The sequence below is a fragment of the Rissa tridactyla genome, chromosome 10, assembly GCF_028500815.1.
Source record: "Rissa tridactyla isolate bRisTri1 chromosome 10, bRisTri1.patW.cur.20221130, whole genome shotgun sequence".
NCBI classification, from domain to species: domain Eukaryota; kingdom Metazoa; phylum Chordata; class Aves; order Charadriiformes; family Laridae; genus Rissa; species Rissa tridactyla.
Window position 1 is genome coordinate 2,696,608 of NC_071475.1, and position 24,640 is coordinate 2,721,247.

Here is a 24,640-nt window from a genome sequence, read left to right on the forward strand (position 1 = left end):
ACAGGCAGCAGCTGTCCGGCTGGGGCCGATCGGGCCCTCCTCTGGGCTAACGCGCGATCAAAAATAGTAAACAGCAGCAAATTGCTAAATGACTGTATTAAATAAAGGTGCACGCTCAGCCCGCTGGTGAGAGTTGGCTGGGTCTTGCCAGCTGCTTTTCTTCTCTGCGCGGCTCCCTCGACCGCCGACAGGTTGGGCTGTGATTAAGCTGTCATGTTTCGTGCGCGTGTGAGGCAAATAACCCTAAAACCCACCCCGCGGACGAGATGACAGCTCAGAGCAGCTCCTAGCAGACGAGGTGAACATACAACCCGTGACACCTCCTGCGATAAATGCAGCGTTTTCCTGCTTAAATATGAGCTTAGCAGCTTGTGTAGCTGAGTTTGCTTAAGCTGGGACCGAAATACGTTGAAGCGTTACAGAAGCCTTGTTTTATAGAATGTCTCCAGGGATGGGGCCTCCACCACCTCTCTGGGCAACCTGTTCCAGTGTCTCATTGTAAAGAACTTCATTGTAAACAACTCGTTTGGGTTGCTCAGCAGCCCTGGGTTTAATTCTGCTTTATTGGTTTATTGTTATCGCTGATGTGTCAGAAGAGCCACTTCTCTCTTGCAGATAAGTACGCCGTTCGGTTCATCCCCCATGAAAACGGCATCCACTCCATTGACGTGAAGTTCAACGGAAGCCACGTGGTGGGCAGCCCTTTCAAAGTGCGTGTTGGCGAGCCGGGGCAGGCGGGCAATCCCGCGCTCGTCACGGCCTACGGATCCGGCCTGGAGAGCGGTACCACGGGTAACCCTTCTTTCACAGCTCTGATACGGACCCGTTTGCGCTTTGGCTTTCTGAGAGAGACAGAAGCGGTTCCTAGGCGTATTTTTACATGACTAACCCACATTCTCTGCCGAGCTGGGCACAGGCTAATTTTGCTTTCTCGCATGCTCCTCAAGCCTTATAACCGTCAATCAGCGAGTCTGCAGGCTGTACTGAGCCTTAACACACCTAAAACCTCTGTAAAGCAGCAACTGCAGCAGGAGTGCACTTGAACTGGTTAGCCGCTGGGCTGCGGCTCTGCCGGGGAGCTTAGCTCCGTGTCAGTGGTCCCTCGGAGCTCCGGAGATTCTCTAGCTCCCTTCCACGCGTGAACACGATGTCTGCAAGTTTGTGAATGCAGATATTGAGTTGGCTGTCTAGTTGAAGGAGTCTTGTTTAACGTGCGTACCTCTGTTAATTAAATGGGTGTGAGGGTGTGTACCCAGTTACCTCTGCTCCAGTGCTTGCACCTCGGAGAAGTTTCAAGTTAAATGTAAAGCGATGTGTAAACTCCAGGGCGTGCGGTGGGTTGTTCTGTTCGTAGTGCGCTATACGCGCTTCAGGTGCAGCGTGAGTGCTGGCTCTTCTTGGAAATCTGCCACCTACTTATCTGCTGTGGCTGCCTCATCTGATAGTTCTCAACTCAAGAATGTAGGGTTTAGGCTTTTTTTTTTTTTTTTTTTTCATTTATATGATTTATGGCCTCTTTAAGAAAGTATGAAAGCATTCCAGGGTATGCACTTCATTTTATTTAATTGGGTGCTTTTTTGGGCCACACACACAGGTGAATAGCAGAGTAAAACTGATATTATCTTCTTTTGTTTTGATATGCAAGGTGTGATAGCCAGTCCCTCTTATCCTGTCTTCTGCTGTCTTTTGTGGATTCCATTTCATACCTTTTTTCTCCCTGGGGAAAAAAAAGTAATAAAATACCGCTGTTAGTCAAAGCTTCTGCTGTTCTGGAGAAACCAAGCAGTTGGTTTTGGAAACACGCTTTTACATACTATGTAAAGTAAAGATATTATAGCCTGTGCGGCTTTAATAGGTGGAAACAAAAGCACTCATTAATACTAGCCACTGATGCATCAGGGTCAGGGGAGTTTTTCTCCGTCTGTAAAGGTGCTTGGGGTTGTTTTTAATCTAAATAGACTGTTTAACTTCAGCAAAGTTACTCTGTGCCCCCTTGTTGAATCCTGGCCGCTGCCAAAAGCCGAGTGCCCTGGGAGCTGCCGAGCAGCGTTTCCGAACAATGCTCCAGTGTGGAGGTTTCAATAGCCGGTGGCTGAGCACCTGAAACGGCCCCCCCGGGAGGGCAGCGCGTCTGCAGCCTCCAACAATGCCAGCCTTCATCTGGGGCGCGGGGGAAAGGCAGTGACTTCGGGGCGAGAAGCCTTCGGTGGGAAGCTGTGAAGCTTGCTGGCTCTGGAAATTAATTTTGCTCTGGTTGAGCGGTGCACGTTGCAGGCTGGCTGCCCTGGCTCCCGGGCCGGCGGTGCCAGCGAGATGTACTGCTAGAACTCTGGAAGACGGTACGATCCTCTGTGGGAGCCGGGTTCTTCCAGCATTGCGACACAGCAGCCTCCTGCCTGGAGAAGCTAGGAACATCTCCCTGGTTTATCACCACGCTTTCGTGCCTCAGTCGCAGCCGTAGTGAACTTTCCCATAACCATCCTGGTTTTGATTGAGCTCGAGCACTTTATTCCTCCTCAGCAGTGTCTGATACAACGGCCCAAAGATCATAAATATTTGAAGCCAGAGTTTGACAGTAAATTATTTGGGGGCTGAAAGCGTTGCTTAATTTTTTTCTTGTGTTGCTGGCATTGTGTCATTGGCTTAGTATTAGCGGCAGTAATTCAGCTGTGTTAACCAGATGCTGTAATTAAACAAGCTTTTGTTTCCACAAACTGCTTGGAGTGCCGTTGCCGAGCAGTTCAAACGCCCGTCTCCTCCAGGAGATCTCCTGCCCCTCGTCTCTCTCCCTTTCTTGTGGGCTCTGCGCTGCGGATTTACGGTCCGGGCAGTGGGATGGCTCTGAGCTTTCCCGAGCTCAGCCACGCAGGAGGCCGTGTCAGCGCGGGCTCTGCCGCCAAGTAGGAAGGCTCTTCTAAGAGTTTTCTCTCCAAGCCAGTCTTTTGATGCCAAAATCCTTCCAATTTGGCCCTAAAGGGCTCTCACGACCCATTTCCCCGCAGTCGCGCGGCGGAGGGAGCTGCGGTGCGGAGCCCCCGGCTGGGGCTGGCCCGTGCGGGGATGCTGGGGGGAGGCACGCTGCCCCTCCCTGCCCGCAGCCTTGCGCGGCCTCGTCTTGCACCCAATTACCCGTTCCTATGTAATAACAGGCTGTTTTTGTAACACGGGGTGTGAGGGAAGAGTGTGTCTTACTGTGCTCCGTCTTTCTAGGATTGCAGTCGGAGTTTTTCATTAACACGACCAAGGCTGGTCCAGGTACCCTCTCTGTTACAATTGAAGGGCCATCAAAGGTGAAAATGGACTGCCAGGAAACTCCAGAAGGTTACAAAGTCATGTACACACCCATGGCTCCAGGAAACTATTTAATTGGAGTTAAATATGGTGGACCTAACCACATAGTGGGCAGCCCCTTCAAGGCAAAGGTTACAGGTAAAAAGCTAACCAGTATTTACTGCGTGCCTGAAGTAGTTTGTGTCATTCGGCAAATATGTCCCTCCGAGACAGGGCAACGTTCAGCTCTAGAGGCCCAAGAACATGAGAAGCGAAGCGGCTCTCCCCGTCACCTCCAGAGCCTAGACGAGGGATCTCAGGAGAGGCTACGGGAGCATTAGCCACGGAGCTTGCCAGCTTGGCTCAGTGGAGGGCCGTAAAGCAGCTTCCTGGGGGAATACTAAATCCTGAGATAGTGCTAGGGTGTTGCAGTGGCAGTAGGGAAATGGGATTTATTTACCCATTTTTCCCTCCCCAAGCCTGAAATCTGGTCTCCTGTAGCATAAGTGATGCCCCTCTTGGTCTCATTTTGGGGCAGGTGTCACCCAACCAAAGGTCAGTAATGTCTGGGAGGCTTTTAGATGACGTGAGGAAGGCCGGTTTAGGAGACTCTTTCTCTCTTCGGTGCTGTGTTTAAGCACAGACTGGAGTTCATCTCTCCTGCTGCCCCTGAGCTAGTGAACCCTCTCCTGGTGCCCGTGGCGCGGTGATGTTCTTGGGAGCGGCGGCGGGGTCTGCGCTCCCCCAGGCTGGGACATGCTCTGCTTTCAAAATGGGTTATTGCAAAATTGCACCTGCTTTTCTGCCAACTCGAGTAATTTTTGGCATTTGGTGATTGGAGCACAATTAACTCTTCTGAAGCAGCCAGCTTTGCTTAATGAATCCTGAAGTTCCTGTGGTCCTTTAACCACTCAAGGGCTCTGGGATGGGGTTGTTGCCAGCGTTGCTGGAAGATGTCGGCTTAAAAACCCAAGTAGGAAATTGCTCCTCTCTGAAAATGCATTTTGGATGCAGAATGCATGCTGGTCATTTGGAGGGTTTCGAAACCTCCTTGACGATGCCTTTCAGATGGGGTGAATCTGAATGTCAGAAGTCTTTTCTGTTTCCAGGACAGCGACTGGTTAGCCCAGGCAGCGCCAACGAAACTTCTTCCATCCTGGTAGAGTCGGTGACGAGGTCGTCGACTGAAACTTGCTATAGCGCCATTCCCAAATCCGCCTCGGATGCTAGCAAAGTGGTTTCCCGGGGAGCAGGACTCTCAAAGGCTTTTGTGGGTCAGAAGAGCTCCTTCTCCGTGGACTGCAGCAAAGCAGGTACGGCTCCAGGAACTCGCTGGATGTCAGGGTGGTTTAGTGGGACGTTTTTTGCCCTGAACCAACTTGCGAAGTTAAAATTCAGAGCTTGGGGAGGTGATCTGGATCTAAAGAAAAATCTCTAAATGCTTACATGGTACTCAACAAATCGGTCCTAATATAGAGGCTGTAAAGATGCCAGTTCCTCTCCAAATGGCTTTATCTGAACAAGGTGCACCTGAAAGAAACCCCAGGGTTATGGCGTGAGAACAAACAGGTTGCTGCAGTTAAGCAGCCCCTTGCGGTGCATCGTAGCGTGTAATGCATGGTGTTCCCGTAAGCCTCGAGCGCTGGTCAGCATCACCGGGGAGCTTTGCGGCGGGAGGATTACAGGGCAGCTGTAATCTTCGTGGTCTCTGCTGTTAACTTCTAATGAAGAACCTGAAAGGCAGCGCCTGCTCGCTTCTACAAGCAGCGTTAGTGTCTCCCGTGCGCTGGTTAGATCGTGGTCCGTCAGGTCTGGCGCAATGCACAAATAAAGCCTTGCCTCTATGAGGTTGAAGGCTTTTTTAAATCAAATTCCTTCTTATACCAAATCAGCTTAGCCATACCTCAGATTGCCACTCTGTGAATTGAAACAACGAAATCCTGGTGTTAGGGAGCTAAAGTATCAGGGTACATCCATGCTTGTTTGTTTAAGCTTAGGAATGCTAACAGTCTGTTATTTTGCTGTAGGTTCAAATATGTTGCTAGTTGGTGTCCACGGACCTACAATACCCTGCGAAGAGGTATCCATCAAGCATTTGGGCAGCCATCAGTACAACGTGACGTACGTCGTCAAGGAAAGGGGTGACTATATACTGGCGGTGAAGTGGGGTGACGAGCACATCCCCGGGAGTCCCTTCCACGTCACCGTTCCTTAAACTCTTCCAGCGTCAGATCGTTGCGTTTGCGATTCAGATGTAGAGTTACACGGGGTGCAGTCCTGTCGCAAAGTGCAGTATCTAGATACACACGGCTCACATTTCAATACAGTCAGAAGTAAACTCTGTAACTTTATTTTTTACAAGCATTTCACTTCTATCCTACTTACCAACCTAATGTCAATCTGTTTAATGTCCTCCTCAAATTGTACCTTTGCAGTACTGTCCGGGTCACTGTTAACGTTTGGAGAATCATGTGGATAACTAGACACTAATTTCCCTTGCGGATGTTAAAGACTTTAGGTGTTAATTGAAAACTGGAATTTGTCTTTGTAATTGGGTATGTTAACTACTGATTTTATTTGACTGGAGACTTTGCGTTTTAGTTATGGAATATGACTTGGGCTGTCCCCAGTTCAAATTCTTTTCTGTAAAGAAATGAGGTAAAACTGGTACTATAATAGGTGCCTTTGTATACTTGATCAATTTTAACGCTTAACATTGTAAGAAGCTACTAAAAGTGGCTTTACCACTCAAAATCAAAATGTTTCTGAAAATGCTTTGCTAATGGTTTACATTTAGGAAAAGTTTATCTTTTATAGCACACCAAAAGCAGACTGAAAATGACTTCCTGGAAGCTTTCAGCCTTTCTATGTTAACGCTTGGTAAATCTAGACAGGTAGCTTTTTGGCCATGATGCTAGCAATGCGGTTTTTAATTAGCTCGGGATTCTGGTGAGATTTCTGTAACTTTACAGGTAACTCCCCACGCTCTTTTTTTTTTTTTTGATTTATTTTAAGAACACCCCCCACCCCCCCCAGTTTGGCTGAGTTAAATAAAGCCCCTAAACTTGCCGAGCCAGGCGTAGCTCTCGCCTGCGTGACCCGGAGTTGCTGGAGGCGGGAGCACGGCGGGGCGTTGGGAAGGGGATCGGCGGTTTCCCTGGAGGCTGTGGGCCAGGCGAGTAGCTGCGATGGCGCAGAGAGGCCAGCCTGGGCACGGGACCCACACGTGTAGTGGGGTGTGGGGCGGGAGGGAGGGCGGGTGTGCCAATTTACCAATAATAGCGATACCAATCAACAAACCCATCTTTGGTGCAAGTGGTTTTATTGTATCTCAGTCCAAGGACACATGCTTGAAGCACACTCCTCTCCCCTGAAATCCCCTTCATGCTGCAGAAGGCATCCCTGCTGAGGCTCAGGGAGCGAAAACTTCCATTATAACTTGTCTGTTTGTCCTGGATTACTCCGTGCTACTTCCCAAGTGCGTATCTGAATTGCTGTCAGCTGCTGGGGCTTTAATAAACTCTCCAAATGAGCTTTAACTCTGCGATTAGGAGAAGGTAGGATTTGTTGAAAACCTGTTGAAACGTCACCGTCTGTCCCTAGGGAGAAGTTCACGCTTACGGTTCTGCAGTTAACGTGTGGATGCACTACTCTCCAGCACAGTCATTGGGGAAATAAAGGAAGGTTGGGTTGTTTTTTTTTTACTGTGCTTTTTTTGTGCCTTAATGTGAAATGCTCATTACATTGTAAACTAGGAAGTAAAAACAAAATAAACTGGAATAAAATGCAGGATTGTAAAATTGTATCTTATAACTTATTAAATAGAAATGTTTGCTTCATTAAAAATGTGCATGTTAAAAACAACAACATTGGATTCTTTTCATATGTAGTCAGTAAGGTTCGAACTAAAACCACAGGCAGAGCCACTAACCCCCAGCCCGTGAGCTGCCCAGGTAGCCCTGAAAAACTTGGCCATAATCTCAGTGCCATTCATTATTTTTTTTCTGATTCCCTCCCCGCCCCCTTCCCCCCAAAGCAAAATGTCTGGCAAAAGTTTAAGCCGTGACATAAAGGTACTGGGTGGCAGCAGGCGGAGTGCGAGCGGGGCATGATGTGGCCGTGATGGTTTGTCCCCTGCGTAGACCCCGGGTACTGGGGCAGCGGAGCTGGAGAGTGGTGTGTCCCCGAGGTGCCCCCGATCGGATCCCGGGATGATGCCAGCAGCGCCCACCGGCTCCTGCGGGCTCCCCGGGGCTGTGTTTGCAGAAGGTGGTTCCCAGCACGGTGCTGCACCTGGGGCCGGCCGGCTCCGGCGCCCGGCCATGGAAACCAGCAGATGTTTTCCCAAACACGGCTCCCGCTGGAAGCCCAGCTGAAACCTGAGACGCGGCGGCTGCCAAGGACTTTCCTGCCCCAGGTTTATCAGATTATTTCCTTTTTATAGTTAACTGTGTTTCATTAGCTCTGCGCTATGTCAGCCCGAACCTCCTATTTAATGTTTTTAAACAAAACAAACCAAAAAAACCTGGATACAGCTGTTGGGTTGAGTAAACCTTGAGAGCCTCAGGCCTGTGTAACTCCTGTTTCCCAGTAACCCTGCCCTTGTCTGGCCTTCTCTTGCCTGTCACCGCTTGTCGTCTTGGTCTCATCACACCAGCTGTAATTAATGGGAGCTGTTGGTGAAGTCGATGGACCCTGATTGTTACCTGGCCTGAGGTTACCTCCAGTGACAGCTGAGCTCTGCTTCAAGGGATCAACTCTGCCTTGCCTGGGCACTGACAGCTGTGGGGTAGCCACAACAATTAACTTGCTAAGGGCAGCAAGGACCTGGTGGTGCTGATGAGAAGAGCTTTTGGTGCAACTTGGCTGCATTGATCTTTGGCAGTGACATTCAGCCAGCTCCACCAGCTCTGGCAGCTGAGGGCTGGCTTTGTGTTGGGCACAAAGCGGTGCTTTGGGGGACAGTGTGCTCTGCTTTCGGCCTTCGGCACCGTGACGAAGGTTTCCATTTGCAGGGCCCACCTTGGCAGGCAGCTGTGGGGCTGGGGTGGCAGCTTACCAGGTTACTGGCGTCCCAGCGCCTCTTGCTGCGTAGACCTGTAATGGTATGAGATGCTCTTTCTTCATTATTTACGGAGGACTGGCACGGTTTTTTGCCTCTAGCTGTGGAATTGGGTTTTTTCTGCTAATTTGTTTGAACTTAGGTTCTTTTTCTCTGTTTATAATCTCTCTCCTTGGTGGTGGTCTGCAGTAGGATTTGGGCACCTGTGAGTGCCACTGGGAACTCATCCATCGCTCCTCAGCTGGCCCAAACTGTCCCGCGAGCACTTGGCTAGATCTGGTAGTGCCCTTGGTAGCCAGCTGGACCCTCGCCTGCTGGTGGCCAGTGACCCAGGACAGTCCATAAGTCACGGCACTGCCACATAGGAAAGCCTGCTGGGACCCACTCCACCTCCAGGAGGTTCACAAGATGTTTTGCCGGGTGGTGAAAGGTAAGTCCCCCCAACACACCAGTTACCCAAGGATGGTAACTCTCAAGAGCGTCCCATCCCCCTGTCTGGTATTGGTGGGTTTTGGTGCCAGGAGCATTTGTTCATCTCAATGGTCAAGGAGAAGGAGTGTTTGGCGATGATGTCCAGGAGCTGGAGCTCCTCACAGCCTGCACACTCAGCCTGTCCTTCACTCCACACTGCTCAGGTCTGTCCTGTAGCAGTCCCTGTCCCTGTGCTGTGCTTGTTCTTGCCATAGCCTGGGGTGCCACCTGTATTTGCTGCCTGCTGGCCACCTTTGGTTTGGGGAGCTGTTGGAGTCCCCTCTTCAGACCCCTCTGGGTGTCCCTGGCCTTGCCTCCATCTGTTTCTGATGGCCGTCACTGGAGCCAGCATGGCAGAGCTCTTGTGTACTTGGGCATTGCTCAAAACTGAGAATTGTATTTCGTCCTGTGCAGCTCTGTTACAGGAACGCAATCAGGAGAGCATCCCCCACTTCTCTTCCGATCAGCGCCTTGGAGGCTGCTCCTGGCGGGAGGCGAGGTGCTTGCTGGCCGCTCCAAACACTCATAGTGTCCTTAAACCTGCTGGCGGCATGGCCCTCGCTTTCTGCACCACTCACAAATGTGAACAGACGCCTTTTGTTTTATTTTGCCCAATACAAAAGGTGCAGGAGGTCCCGCGTTAGCTGGGGGAGGCAGCTTGTTACAGGCCCGGCTCTGTCAGGCACTCTGACAGCCGTAAAGGTCCCGGTTTGCTGTGGGTGTCCTTCAGGCTGGGCACAAAGCTGCCTTCTGTGGGGCTCCAGTGCCTGGCAGGACATCGTTTTGGGGGGAAAACCCTGGCCATGGGCACTTCCAGCCTTGGCTGGTGCCAGGCTGCAGCACACACTGTGAACATTGCCACCTCTATCACTCGCCCCAGCGTGACCCTGGCAGCCTGGGGATCCGCTTTTCCAAGTAGCTTCAGCCTTTTTGGAATACAGCGTTAAAGTGCAGCTCCTTCTAAAAGGCATAAGGTGCTCTTTCTGCTCGGCTCCCTGCCTCAGGCAAGGGACAAGGTGATCCATCCAGGGTTGGTCACGTCCTTCAGTGCTTGCATGCCGGTAAAATAGCCCTCGTGCCATTTGTGACCTGGTATATTTTCTTCTTCTTGCGCTATAATCAGCCTTGGATGGTATGGTTTGGGGTGTAGCACCAAGTGCCGTGCTTTATTCACGGGCTAAATCGTGTCCCCCGTGAAGCCCGTGCTGGCGGCGGCTGGGGCGTTGGGTGAGCGGCCGGGCTGAGCGCGGGGCTGGCGGTGCCTCTTTGCCCTTTCCAACATCAGCCTAAGCGATTAGCCGTAACAAATTAAAGATACGCATCTTTAAATTACTTTAATAATTTAATTTATTACATCTTTAAATTAGTTCAAATCAATCCTTGAAGTATTTTAAATATATATATGTGTGTGTGTGTATATATATATATAAAAGACAATCCATTACACTTAATTTTTCGGGCGATGGTACTGCAGCAGTAAGTGTCCAGTCCCCGCCAGGCCTGGGGCTGCACGGAGTGCTGCGTGTGTCCAAAACCACCCCCCTTCACCCCCCGAGACGCCCCGAGCTGCCCGGGCGTTTATGGGGTGTATCAGCAATGCAGGTGGCGGGGCTGTTGCTCAGCAGGACTCTGGGTTTTTGTTCAGATTATGCAAACCCCGTAATTACTTTTCCCTCTAACTGTCTGTGGAAAGCGAGATTGTGAAGTTTCCAATCCGGAACCTGCTTTTTTCTCTACTCAGTTTTAACTTGTAGATGTTATTTGTTTCAAACTGAAGTGATTTTATTTTCAATTTTTTTTTTTACCCCACATTAAAATGTACTTGCAGGAAAGACAATGCACCTTTCTCACTTAGAAAAAGGGACACAAATTATGTATTAATCACTTTTAAAAGCCTGTCCGAAGCGGTTGCGTATAAACAGACATCACTTGACAGAAACTGGGGTGGAGTTGCGTGAAACCGCTAGTTCGGGGAATGGCACGAGGCTTTTTTACACAGTGTTTTTTATTTGCTTGAAGAAAACATTTGTTATCGTGACAGCTGGCTGCCCCGCTCTCTCCCACGGGACAAACAAAACCGGTTGCCCAGTTTGGCCTCTGCCAGGTCAGGGACAGCCCTGGACCTGCTGGCACGCAGGGGACGGGGTCTCGCAAAGCGGCCGTCAGCATCCCCAGGTGATTATTCTGTTCTCTGTGGCAGCTGGCTTGGAGGATCTTATTTTTCTTTTTTACTTATTTTTTTTCTTTTTATTTCTTATTTTTCTTTTTTTTTTTTATTTCTTCTTTTTCTTTTTTTTTTTTTTTTTTTTTTAAATTTTTCTTATTCCGTACATCTCCCGCCTGCATCCAGAGTAGCAGAAAGGAGTGGCTGAAGTTTTGTCACCGCCAGCGGCAGGACGAGCCGCCGCAGCAGCCAGCCCTGCCGCGGAGCTGGGCCCGGAGCAAACCTGCCTGGCACCCACACCTTTAAACATCAAACTCCCCAACTCCTGTAAGCAAGTATTTATTTTTAAAAGGCAATTTTCCCCTGTGTTACAGCAACTTGGAGCCATTCCCCATGCCGCCGCGAGGCGACACGTCTCCACAGCTCCATCCGAGCTGAAGAGGAAGCCGCAGGACGGGCTACAGCAATATATTTTGTTCTCCGCAGCCTGCAGTAACCATTAACATTCAGCAGGTCCCTCTCGCAGAAGGTTATCAAAACAGCCCTGCTGCCAGCTCTCCCTCTTGTGCGGGGCTCTTTCCCCAGGGCCTCCTGGGAAAATGCTTTTAAATGGCTTTTCAGAATTCCTCGGATTTTCAGGGTTAATTTTCGTAGTTGCGAATTTATGCTGCACGCTTAGAAAAAACATTGTCACTAAATCAGGCTGGATTTATAGCTTGTGTCGCTATTACTTTGACCAGGATTTAAAGCGCATTCTTTATATAACATGAATGAAAGGCTGATATATGTGATTTTAAAAAAAAAAATTAAAAAAATTGATAGGCAAGATATGATTTAGCAGGACCCGGAGGTGTGTTTGACAGCTCTTTCCTGTGATGAACCGCCTTTCTGCAGGACCTTGGTACTGCAAATATTTACATCCACGCTCAGCTGGAAGCCTGGGACTCCTTTGAGCCCCGTGGAGGAGCCGGGAGGGTATTTCTTTCTGACAGCGATATCCTGAGGGGGTATATTAATATTTTTTTTGGCGGGGGGGAAGGGGGATTTTGCATCTGGCTTCACTGAAAATGGCTGGGGTCAGGCCCCCTCCCAACCGCGAGGTCACGTCTCAAATGCCGGCATTTGCAGAGCTTTTCAAGGAAGGTTTCTGGTTCCTTTGCCAATATGGAGATTAATTCCTACAAATCTGTCTCTGGACTAACAGAAAGTGCCCTGCAAACGCCGACAGCTGAGGCACTATATTTAAAATGACACCTGAAGTATTTAACCTTGTTCTTTGCGCTGACTAGAAGACGAGGCGGTGTGGGGAGGGCGTTCATAGTGTTACGCCAGGTGATCGTGGAGAGGTTGTGTCACTTAGCCCTTGGGATGGCAAAGAGGAACATGGGCTAAATCTGGCCCCGGGGGCGCAGAAAGAGCCTCCGATCCAGATCTCAGTTTCGCCCAGTGCTGGAGAAAGGGGTCCGGGGCGCCTGGTGCCCGGCAGCGAGGGGACGATGGGTGCTGCTCATGCCCGGAGCAGCCTTGCATCAATCCCGAAACCAGGTCCAAGCCATCGAAGGGCAGAAGCGGAGTCACCGAAAGACATCCCCAGGGGCTGGGTGGGCTGGAAAAGACCGGGATGCCTGCTGGACCAAGCCAGCTGCCCTGCTGCTCATGGCACAGGGGTGGCAAGGGACACCGAGGCGTCCCCTGGGGGGATGTGCCCCATGACCTGCTAGTGCCTGGTCCTGGGAGCCACTGCTGGCAAGCAGGACAGTCTTGTAAAGGTCATCGCAGCGTGTTTCCTAGTTAAATAACTGTGGGCAATGAATAAACAGGCCTGGAGCCAAAAAACGTGCTACCTTTTTGTTGCAAAACTCATTTCCAGACCAGGAACACCTTGGGGTCAGCTGCGGGCCAGGTCTCGCCAGTGGAAAGCTCTGTATAGAGGCACGTATGGGGACGCAGATCTACGAGCTCCCAGCAAAGGACGAAATCATGTTTCCACAGCCAGGTTTGCTGTCTGTGCCCTGGCGTCTGGGATTAAATACCGTGGGACAACCCTCTGATGATGGGATTTATGGCGGTGCCACCAGAGGGTGCCACGATAACACGTAACGCATGATGGCTCTGCACCACGGGGTGGCCAGCGGCCCTCGCAGAACCGAGGAACCTGTGTTATCCTGGGCAAGGGGCTGACAGAGGTTGTGGAAATGCTTTTAATGAAGATAGGTGGAAGAAAACATACAGGAAAGTGAATTATCACGTTGTTTTTCTTTTTGAATAAAGGCAGGGAGAAGATGACTGCTGTCTTCCCCTTCTGCTCTCCATCTCCTTGGCTTCTTAGCAGAGAAAAGCCTCACCAGGGGCCACTGAGCCCCGTGCTCTGGGGAGACTGAGAACAAGCTCCCCGTAGTGCCATGTGAGCGCTGCCCCGGGAGCCCCTGCTCCGCTCTTGGCCCTTTTCCGTGGCTCCTGCTCCATCAGTGTGTGGCCAAGTCCAGCCTGCGGCACCGACTGCTCCCCGCGATGCCTCCAGACACCAAGGGAGCTGTGAAGCAGCCAGGCTGGGACCAACTGCTGGTTTCGGCAGTCCCGTGCTGGTAAGCTCTTTGATTTTTTCTGCTTTTGATATTTTTATCAGTGGTACCGGCCCTGCTGTGCGATAGCACAACACAGCCTTCTTTCTCGGGGCTGCAGCTCAATTGCTTCCTGCACATCTGTGTGTGGCCGTACATCTGTACACGCCTACATCCGTATGTCCAGGTACAGGATGCATAGGGGTCCCAGCCCAAACCCCATCAGTGGTGGCTTTGGGACCTGCTGCTCTTCGCCCATCGCCCACGTGGCAGAGGAGCAGCAGGAGCTTTGGAGGGCGTTCAGGCTTCAATGGCTCATGTCTGCGTGTGTTTGTGCACAGTTAAACTTCCAGGAAAGCAAAGCAACTGGGGACGTAAACCCAAATAAAAGAGGCTGGGCTGCACACGGGTATTGCCATGCCGAAGGGCTCCAGAGCTGGGGACACCTGCCCTGATGCAGAGAGGGGACAGTCCCCGGCCCTGCTGACCCCCGTCCCGTGCAGTTTGTTAAACAGCGCATCCCAGCTCGTTTGTCTGATTGGTGGTGGTTTGTATATCATTTCTTAACGTTCCCCTAATACTGCATGCTCAATTGCGGTGCATGCTGCCTTGGTCTGTGTCTGGGGACATACAGACCCCAAACAAACAAGCCAAGTGGGTCCCCGTGGGGTTTTGTACCAGCTCTCCTGTGTCTTCATCGCTGCCAGTTCCTAAAAGGAGGCAAAAGGAGGTACACGGAGCCTTGCCCGCGGCCAAAGCGTGTCTCACCCTGTAGCAGAGACAGAGACGTGTCAGGGCCCTCGGGGGCCAGCGGGGAGCGGTGCCAAGGCCAGGAAGAGGACACAAGCCCTGCCCAGGTGAGTCCCGGGTGCAGATGGACAAACCTAGCCAGTGGAGATGATGGAGGCTATGGAGAAATAGTCCTGCCTTGGGCTGCTGCTGCGGGTTCCTGGGGGTTTCCCTGCCAAGGGACTCCCCCAGGGCAGCAGCAGCCATGCTCCTGCGGGTTTCTGGCTCCATCCCCAATGCAGGGACCATTGCTCCATCCCCAAAGCAAGGACATCCCGTGGGGCTGGGGAGAGGGGTCTCTGCGGGGTGGTGGAGACCTCGGGTCTATGGGAAGTGAGGATGCCCCGGCATCACGTGTTTGAGACAGGCTTCGCAAGGACCCAAACCTGAGGGACTGAGGGGTCTTGACAACTTTTGTTCAGCTGAACCCTATCTATCTGCTCTGCGGTCTTGCCTGGCCGGGGGTGCTGTGGAGGAAACAGAGTTTTCAGCTTCTGAAGAGTCTCTTTGCTTCTCTCCCAGCCATGACCTGAGACCTGGCTTGCATGAGACAAAGTCTCTCTAGGCCATTTTGGATTCCCAGTGTGAAGCTTCTGCTTGATCATAAATAAAGCTCGAGAAGCCTCATTCATCGAAAGAGAAGCTTTGTTCTGGCTGCAGAATACGTCGAGGCTCCTGCAGGCTGGAACAACTTAAAAACCCCTTTGCAGTTGGGACAGCCGGGTCATGATCCTCTGGTGGGGAAAAAATCTAGAGACAACATGAACTGTTAAATGTTTTAGGATGTAGTTATAATGCTGTCTAATGCCTGTATGGAATATACACAGGAATATCTATAGAGACCGACTGTGCTGACTGTACGAGCCTTGGGCACCTCCCGGCCCCTATCAAATGTTATGAACCCAGCGCAGCTGCCGCCTGTCCGCTTTGAGTCCCACAAAATCGTGTCCCAGCTCTCCACGGAGGAGCATCATTTCGCATGAAGATGTCTCCCTGCCAGTCTCTCTGCAAGAGCATCTCCGGACCGACAGCCGCTAACATCATGCCTGAGGCCGCAGCCACTGCTCTCTGGACACGTCTCTAATCTTCAGACGCTGAGTAAAGGAATATATTCAATATCACGAATAAGGACAAAGCTTTTTCAGTAAAACTTAGTCATATTTACGTGTTGTTTATGATTGAATGCATCCATTACTGCTTTCCTGGAGTGTGATTTATTCCTTTGTGCATTGCTTCTTTCTGAAAGCCAGAAGAGAGCGGGGACTTATGTAGGACAAAGATGTGAGGCCAGAGACGTCGACTGATTTCAGCCTTCACATGAACCCTCGCCGCTGTCAGCCAGACGGTGGCATTTCTATAAAAATCCCAAAGTAAATATTTGTTCTAAATCAGGCTCTTTCCTTTTGCCTCGACTGGATTAGGACCGAGGGAGCTTATGAAAGTGCTGTATGGTTTCAAGATGAATTGCTACTGAAGGTCGGAGGATTTGTTGTCTGCCCTGCGTGCAACACCCCCCCCCCCCCGCCCCCCGGGATAATCTCCTCTCTATTTAGTTTCTTTCCTCAAATTCTTTCTCCCCAGACAGTCAGTTTCGCAAAGGCCGAACTGTTTTCCTCCCCTAAAAGCATATCTCGTTTTCTGGCCCTCCCTGCCCCGCCAGCAGCCTGACCGGGGGGTGCTGGTGAAGGGGGATGAATATTTGCCTCTGCTAACAGTTGGATTATTCTCACTTCTCAGCTGCCATCTGCGTGACAGGGTTTGGTTTGCACTAAATACAGCCTGTGGGCTGAGCTGAGAAAACAGATTGCCGCACCACCTCGTTAAATAATCATCATTAAAGCCTGGTTCGTTCGGCGGAGAACTTCAGGCTGCCATGGAGGATTTTTTTTGGGGGGGAGGGGGGGGCGTGGTGGGGAATGCAGCTCACTTCCACGTCTGGATGCTGAAATCAGATTTTAATTTAAGTTTTGCTGACGCTCTCTGTTGGCAGCGCTGTCACCTGGGACCCGCGGGACTTGTCGCCTGAGGTTGGCAGGCAGGGTGGCAGCGGCTGGCAGGCAGGGCTGGGAACACCGCCCGTCTCCGGATGGGTTACTGCAGAAAAGGGGCTCTCGCTGCCTCTCCCTCTGTCTTTTCTTTCTCTCTTTCCCCAAGCCCTCGGTCCTGTGGGCAGTTTCAAACCCACACCCGTCGAACGCTCCCAAGTTCGGCAACATTTCACGCGGCAAATCACCAGGCACAGACCCGTGTCCCGCCGGCTGCAGATCTGAAGCATCCACACAGACACCCGTGATGCAGGAAGGTCTCTCTAAGCCCCCTGCCCCTGCAAAGGAACGGCAGGGCTCCAGGGCCCAGGTGATGCGTGGGATCCCTGCCCTTCAGATACAGATAAAGCACACAAAAGTGTTTTACCCTCGCAGGAGCTCCTTGCTTTTGTGATCCGTCCAGTAAGTACGGTATGCTGCTTCTAGCTGATATATCTTTGCGTACAATGAGGAAAATAAGCCAAAGGTTTGATTTACCTTCTTACCCCAAATATTTGAACTTTAACAAAATATTTGTGTTTTTTTCCACTAAATATTGCACTTGCTCTGAATATATCTCCACTAGTCTTCTACGAGGTCTGTTGGCAACCATGTATTTCCACGACACGTGAGAGGCCTCAGCATGCTCATGAGCTCAAGCGGCGGCTCTTCCTTGGTCTCCTCTTCCTTGAAAACTGTGATTTCAGCCAGTTGAAGAAGCCGCCTTTTGCTTTTAGCTCAAACTCTACAGGGAAGTGGTCGCTCACCCCCAGCGCCTGCAAGACAAGGGCACAGAGGGGCTGGGAGCCGGTCACCCATGCTCTTTCCAAACCCTGTCCCAGAGGGTTTCCCCGCGGTGGTGGGGAGGTGGATGTGCAGTGGTGGGGGGGGGGAGGGGTGCAGAGGGAGCATTGCATCACTTTGGGAGGATACAACGGTCTTATGGACAAGACCATGTTCAAAACTGCCTGGATACCGTTGGCTTTGCCCTCCTGTGTTAGCCCTTCTCCCACCACTGCAGAGGCCGTGCTTGCCTACCTGCTCCTCGGTCATCTGAAAGTCCTCCTGGAAATCAAAGATGTTGACAGAGTGTGGCACGATGGCATGGACGAGCTTCTCCCCGCTGACCACGATCCTACAAGGGGCAAGAGAACGAGGTGCTGTTATGGGGTGCTCGACCAGCGGCAGCCATGCTGCACCGAGCCGGTGGCCAGAGAGGTGGCCTTGATGGAGTCACAGATACGTATGGTTTGTCCTTTCCCATGGGCTGCCTACTTAGAGATGCCAGCACGCATCTGCTGTCTGCTGAGTTTGGCTGATTGCTTTCCTTGGGAGTGAGATACCTAAATATCATGGCGTGTGTTGGCCTTGGAAGCCAACGTTAAATGACTTGTATTCAAACACACCCCAACAGTGCTGCAAAGTTCAAAGCCGTACTTTGGATACCAAAAATCATAGGATACCAATGACTGGAGTCTCAGTGAAGTCCTGCTTTGATCCAGAAGCTCGTTGTGCAAGAGGTTTAAGTCTTGACTTCCTCTGGGCTCTAATAAGCTGATGTATTTATTGTCCCTGCTGAGGGACCTGCAGGTACCAGCTGGACCTGCCCCATGTCCGGGAAAGGTGAGGTGTCCCACCTCCAGAGAGAACTGTATTCTGCATTTGTCAATCCGAATTACCCATGCAAGAGCAAAAACCATGGCACAAAGCCAGCAGGGAGGAGGCAGCAGCACCTTCCACCTGGGTGCCCGCGGGGCTCCCTGCAGATGAGAAGTGCTGCGTAATCGCCTGTCACTTATGTCCACCTAAGTCACAACAACAGCTAGTTCTTGTGTGAAATCTTGCCCTTTTTGCAACACTACTTGCCAACAAGGCGGCAAAGTGCTTTGTGCTCCTGACTAGAAGTGTTCCCATCACGTTTCCGCTTGGACACCGTTTCACCTTTGAAGGCTTCATGCACATTTGCTTTATCTGACAATCGCTGACACCTTTCCATATTTTTTTTTTTCTCAGAAAGTCATAAACAGGGAACGGTTTGGCAGTGAACCCTTTACCTGTCATACGGGCAGCTTGTGCTTCTCTTCACTGTCGTGTCATTTTTGTCGCCGATTAGCCAGACGAATTCGGAGTAAATCCTCAGCCGGATGTTCTTCCACTGCTTTTGCGGAACGTAGCTACATCCAGCATTAAAGTCCCCCATGAAGATGAAGTTCTGGAAGGTAGGAGGGTTTTCAAAGGAAATCATGAGGACAGATCTTCAAAAGAAGACCCGCAAGGACTTTTAGGATCACCAGGTGCTCCCAATAGCCCACACAGCTCAAATAGCGAGCGCTCATTGAGTGCAGTGGGGCCTCTCCCTTCTGCTGGGCTCACCACCAAGGCATGCTGATAAAGCGGCCGTTTTATCGGGAGCTCAGGTTTACCAACTGAAATGTGGAGAACTTGATGAAAAGACATCAAAGAGATACTCAAGATCTGGGGCTTGTTATCAATGGTTTTAAGGTTTTCGGGCTGTGAAGAGTGTGCCAGGTGACTCGGTACCGAAGCCGCTGTTAGTAATGTAGATGTGTCAACTAACCTCGGTTTTCCAGCGCTGTTTTACATCTAAGTACACATCATAGAGCTCATCAATCTCCCGTACTGCTGTCTCCGGTGTGGTGTGCAGAGGGATTATAGCAAACTCTTTGACAGCTTAAAAACAAGGCAAAAGAACAGGAAAAAATGTAACGGTTAAACACACACTGAGTCACAAAGAAACAGAGAGTGACTTGGAAGGAAGAAGGTTTTTCTGAAGAAGAAACAGCTTCTGTTCTGGCTGTGGATCAGAGGCGACCGCTGTGTGGTTGCACGGTGCTCGCCATCAGCTGCCCAGCCGATGCTGAGCTGCGACGTGGTGTGGTGCTGTGTCAGGGCAAACCCTGCAAAGCAATGGCCGCTCCTGGGGCTGTGCCAGCAGCACGGAGCGCATCCACGGAACCGCAGCCCGTGGCGGCGGCAGAGGCTCTCCTGGGGCTGCTGGCCACGGGGCTGCGGCGTGCACCCAGCTGCGGGCCATGCCAGAGGGGGCAGCCCCAAAGGTGGATGCTGCTCAAGTAAGAAACGCAGCGTGGGGTCAGGATACGGCCCCTTTCACCTGCCCCCCGCCACACGCCCAGGTCCAGCCGGCACCCTCGCGCTCCATCCGATTCGCCAGTGGGAGAATGATTTGTTTCTGAAAGGTCTCACCGGTTTTTGGAGACTGGAACCAGACGGCGAAGGGCTCTCTGGAGAAGGCATCCTCGTCCCCAGGCTGGGTGTCAGGGTACTGGTAGGTTTGTTTCACCGATACCAGAGGATGTCTGCAGCAGAATAAAGAGGACAGGGGATGTCATGCTTGTAGCTCGCTGCGACACGTCTGACGCTGACTCCGGGCTCTGACCTGGAGCCCGGCCATGGTCCAGGATGGACACAACCAGGCTGGGGGCAGTGCCTGGGACGATCCTGCGCCCAGGGACCCATCCCACCCGCACAGCCTGCACCTCCCTCGCAGCAAAGCCACCTCTGCCGTGCCTCGCGTGCCTCTAGGGCAGAGCGAGGGGCCCGCTGGTTGGCGAGGGGATCTCGCTCACCTGTAGATGAAGGCGTACTGCTCCTTGTAGCTCTTCCTTCCCAGCCTCTCGCTGACCACGCAGCTGTACTCCTCCTTTGACCCCTTCAGCTGACTGGAAGGAACAGTGGTTTTCCTGAGTTTATTTCTGCATTCGCAGGGGGTGATAATTTTGCCTGTGCCCGAGGGTACCGGGATGTTTCTTGCCTGACCTCAGAGGCGGCTGGTAGAGACAAACAACCTTCTCAGGACCCATTGTCTGGACCTGTGCTCCCTCATCAGCTCTTTCGCTCTACCCACTCGCTGCCTATTGCACCCTACTGGTGCAGGGCCCCACGTCCGGCCAGGCGCACGCTGCTCCCTCCTCCGGACCCTCAGTCCAGGCAGGGAATCCCCGGTCCAAAGCAATTCCCAACCCTGTGGAAAGGTGGCTGCCCTGACGCAGATGGTGCTGGCCTGTCCCTCCCTTCTGTTTTCCTTGGAGAATTAATCTTTAACAAATTGTATCTTATTTTGGTTTAAAAACATGCGTCCTACAATGGTCTGGAGCTGGCTTTGCTCCTGAACTTCAGCAAGGCTGCCAGAGCCTAGTCCTTCCTCGACGGCTGGAAGAGGAAGAGCCCAGACCCTGACCTTTTGCCCTGGTAAGGTGGTGCTGAGCAGAGCACGGGCTCTTGCCGAGCATCTTTCCCAATCTTTGCCTACTTGCCCGTGGCCACCCTACCTGGTGAGCTTCTGCACCAGGAGAGGACAAACCCGGTTCTTGTTCTCCTTTATTTCCATCAGCAGCATGATGTCACAGCGAGAAACGATCTGCAAGGGGAAGGAGCAGAAGCGAGTTTGCACGCGGCGGGTTTTGGAGGATCAGAAAGATGCCAGAAAGAAGTGGTTACTGGTGCAGGGGAAGTTCTTTGTGGAAGAAGCGGAGCCTGGCCTGGGGTCGTAGCAGCGGGGCAGTGGCCGGAGCGAAGCCCTTCTGCTTTCAGAGCCGCCGCATGCTCCCGCGGGAGCTGGGAGAGGGAACTTGGGAGAAGAGCGGTTTCGGGTTTGTTGAAAAACTTTTGTGTCTGCCCCTGAGGAGGAAGTGTGGAGGGGAAGGGGCAGCGAGAGCCGCTGCTGCGAGCCCGCTCTGCCCCCGCCACTGCTGGGGTGCTGCTTTCAGCCCCCTGCCATGGTCCTATGGCCGGTTTCTCCCCTCCCTACCCCCCGCCACACAGGTTTTTCTTCTCTGCTTGGGACCAGTGCTGCGCACAAGCATCCCGACTCACTGGGTGCCCAGGTGGACGTGGCAGGAGGTTTTGGGGGGCATCGAGGGGAGCCAGTTAGTGTCTATCATCAACCCACCGCAATGGTTTTCACCCTTTTCCTGGTGTAAATACCCCTAAGGTCCTACCCCTGTGCCGTGCCTTCTGAAAGCTGCGTGTGCTGTCAGCACTCGCCTGTCCCAGCCGTCTGCTTCAGACCCCTCTGGAATAGCCCGTAGAGCCAAAAAGTGACCCCTGGGCTGAAAACAGGGTGCCGGCGCCCGTGGGCTGTGGCACCGCAGAGGGGCCGCAGGGTGCTGGGAGAGGGGGCGAGGCTGCCCCAGGCCAGCTCAGCTCCCACGGACGGTGCCGGGATTCCCCGCGGGAAAACCCAGCTCGCCCCACAGCCCGGCGCGCTCAGGAGCTTCCTTCTGCCCCCGGCTTTGTTCCTCTTCAAACTTTCCTAGTTTGAAAACTTTGCAGGTTTCATGGAAAAAAGCCCCTTTTTGCCCCCTGAAGCTTGTAAGGAATTAATGTATTGCCCATAATTTGGTGTATACTGCCCATAGTGCTGACAGTATAGGAAGAACGATCCAGAAATGCAAACCCCGGCAAATCCCTCTTCTCCGACTGCAGCAAAAGGATTAAAGACCAAATAAATGGTGTTGTTCCTCGCTGCTGCCGCTCAGCACACGCAGCCACCCCGCTCACACCGAGCACCGCGTCCCCCGTTACTGTGGCGTCTCGGAAGGGACTTGCAAAAACTTTAAATCCAAAACATGGTTTTTCTAAAAAGCTGAGTTATCTTCAGCTGCTGCAGAGGAAGCCTGACGGTGAGGGTTTATTTACATAAATTAGCAATCAGGCTTTTCAATTTTGTACCACGCTCTGCTATGATGCTCTCTGCTGTCATGAGAATATGTTTAATTAGAGAATAATATTTCAGAATAATTAGCACATGAGCAAGGTGAATAATGTATCACAAAACAAAGCTGTCTGAATTCAAAGCGAAAATTATTTTCACTCTGCACAGAGGTTTTCCTCCTTTCCTAACTCTGTTTCCAAAGGAAACAGCAAATGTTGTTTCTGTTATATTCCCGCACAGGCTAAAATAACAGCAAACACCCTACTCAACCACAGGCTGATTTTCACTTTAAGGCTACAAAATGATTTAAATTATTAACTGTTTTCTTTGTTTGTTTTTTTTTTTTACTTGAAATTCAACCATGAAAAATAAATAAAGTGCAAGACTAAGAAATGCCCAGACAGCCCAATGTCTGCCTCATCCAGGCAAGTGAACGTACCTTCACCACGGCATCGACGACTTCAGGTCGGGCTATTTTTGTTTCTCCAAAAGACCTTACGTTGAAGGAGCAGATTTTTAGGCTCAGAGATGGGTTGAAGTTGAAGAGTGAAAGCAAGATGAAGAGCAACATCTTCGGGAACTTGGACAAAATGAGTTGCTGAGAGCGTGGCTATAAATATATATATGTGTGTGTGAGTGTGTTTGTGCCTGCGTCCCTCTGCGGCCAGTTGGGAGGTCACGCTGAGCAGTCTGCTGTGTCGATCACGAACATGAACAGGAATCGCCATTTCCTCCTTTCCCTCACTTCCATCTCCCAGCACGAAGCAGTGTGGACTTTGAACTTCTGCCCTGGGGGGAAAACCGGCTCTTCGGAGCCAAAATCTACATCCTGGAGGAACAATTGACCTGCCAGACCCCAGCATCCCTCCCCATGGGGAGGCACCCACTGTGGGATGCCTCCGGTGCCTGGGCACCGCTCGGGACCACGCCGGGCTGTGCCGGGCCAGGACTGGGCTCCCTGGACCACCGCAGGTGAGAGGTGAAGAGCCTGAAGGACCAGGAGGTGGATGGGGCAGATGGTGAAAGGGATTGGGAAGCAGCGGTGGGGAGAGAGGGATTTCTGGAGGGCACTGGTGGTGGGTATGAGAAACCCCAGTGAAAGGCAATGGTGGTGGGACACCCTGGGCATGGGGGTTTTGGCTACGTCCATGTTTTGTTCTTCTGTTGGTTTGGTCAGAAAGTCATGCCGTGAGAAAGCGATAAACCACCCAGTGCATCAGGCTGTGTGCTTTTACCCGCTCTCCCTTCGCCCAGAGCTGTGATGTGCCCTGCTGCGGGACGGTTGCTGCGGGACGGTTGCTGTGGGGTGGCCGCGTTCATTTGCCCACAGTTAACAGGGTCCGCTGGCTCAGCCTCCGCAGTGCACCTTGGGGAAGGTACGTGATGTCCCCAGCGCTGCCACCCAAACTGCCAGCCAAGTGTCCCCAGCACAGCAGTCTCGGGTGGGTGACCCAAGGCGTGTGCACGTGGGTCTGGCTCGTGCTGTGTGGTGGAAGGGGACACATGAGCTTGGCCAAGACGACACTCGAGTGAGGACGCTGCAGCTGGGGCGGCTTTTGCAGAGAAACCATCCCCCTGCCCTCCCTTCCTCCTCTGCTGTGTGCCTGCCCTTGGCTGGAGATGCATTTGTTGGCCCCCGGTCGGGTAGAACGGCGGGAGGTATAACAAGAACTCAGGCTAAATGGCGTCTTCACGTGTCTTGGACTTTTCTCCCTGTGCTTACAGGCTGCTTTCACATCCTCTCGCCTTTTCCTGAAACCAGCCACGAAGGCTGCTTGCGCCCCGCCGCCCTGCCTGCATGGTGGCCCATCCAGAGGCAGATGCAGCAGCATTCAATTGCATGTAAAACGCAATTCAAAATGCATTCAAAGTGCAGTGAATCAATTACATAGGGTCAGATGGAGCTGGCACAAAACGTAGCACGTGGGGGGCTCCCAGCAACGCTGACCACAGCGAGATCCCGGTCTTGCCGGGGGAGCGGGGGTGGCTGTGGCTCTCCAGGGCCCGTGCTACGAGAGCGGGAATGGGCACCATAAATCCATTTTGGCTGGATGGGGGGATTTGGAGCAATGGCTGCACGCCCTGGTGCTCACTAATGAACTCAGCTGCTTGGGGAGCAGGCATCCCACCTCCTGATAGAGGGGCTGTAGGGTGCCTTCTCTCCGCTGGGTCTCTGATAGCCAGGCTGGGGCAGGACAGGCTCGGGAGGAAGGCAGTAAAGAGGGAGGGAAAGCGACGGCTTCAGGGGTTGTAAATCTCCCGCCTGACCTTGCTGAAAGCGCAGCGTGAGCCAAGAGCTTGCGATGGCGGCTGCAGCCTCAGGGTAAGAGTCATCAGAACCCGGAGCTCCCCCCTCCCTCCCCAAACTGGCCTTGCTTTGGCTACCCTGGCATCAAAAAGCAAATGTTTGTTGTGGTGCCTGTGAGGGCTTTAACCCTGAACCTCGTCCTTCGTCGGTGCCATGTTTGTCCCCAGCACTGCTCGCTTATCGGCATCCCCTTTCCCCTCCATCCCAGGCGTTATCAGCAGGACAGGCAGAGCCAGCCTCCGCAGGGACAGGCAGCAGCGGGATGACCTGCAGGGAGGACACAGGGAACTCGCACT

At 52.2% G+C, this 24,640-nt stretch overlaps 2 protein-coding genes across 7 annotated transcripts in view; one reads left to right on the forward strand and one right to left on the reverse strand.

The window, feature by feature from the left end:
* FLNB (filamin B) overlaps nucleotides 1-7,137 on the forward strand; it is a 95,347-nt gene extending 88,210 nt beyond the window's left edge. For 5 of the 6 annotated variants that reach the window (XM_054215922.1, XM_054215925.1, XM_054215923.1 and 2 more), the window contains 4 exons: nucleotides 616-792; nucleotides 3,211-3,429; nucleotides 4,380-4,583; nucleotides 5,298-7,137. In XM_054215922.1, the coding sequence (XP_054071897.1) occupies nucleotides 616-792; nucleotides 3,211-3,429; nucleotides 4,380-4,583; nucleotides 5,298-5,485 (788 nt within the window). In that variant the 3' untranslated portion in view covers nucleotides 5,486-7,137. The remainder of the gene's footprint in view (nucleotides 1-615; nucleotides 793-3,210; nucleotides 3,430-4,379; nucleotides 4,584-5,297) is intronic. The other variant, XM_054215926.1, reaches the window with a different exon arrangement.
* A 7,365-nt stretch (nucleotides 7,138-14,502) lies between these two features.
* DNASE1L3 (deoxyribonuclease 1 like 3) lies at nucleotides 14,503-22,642 on the reverse strand. The gene is made up of 8 exons (XM_054216771.1): nucleotides 22,476-22,642; nucleotides 20,652-20,740; nucleotides 19,950-20,042; nucleotides 19,567-19,679; nucleotides 18,920-19,032; nucleotides 18,396-18,553; nucleotides 17,380-17,476; nucleotides 14,503-17,117 (listed from the first exon to the last, which is right to left on the reverse strand). Exons 1-8 carry the CDS (start codon nucleotides 22,605-22,607, stop codon nucleotides 16,989-16,991), a joined length of 924 nt encoding a protein of 307 aa, XP_054072746.1. The 5' UTR covers nucleotides 22,608-22,642; the 3' UTR covers nucleotides 14,503-16,988.
* Between the last annotated feature and the right edge of the window lie 1,998 nt (nucleotides 22,643-24,640).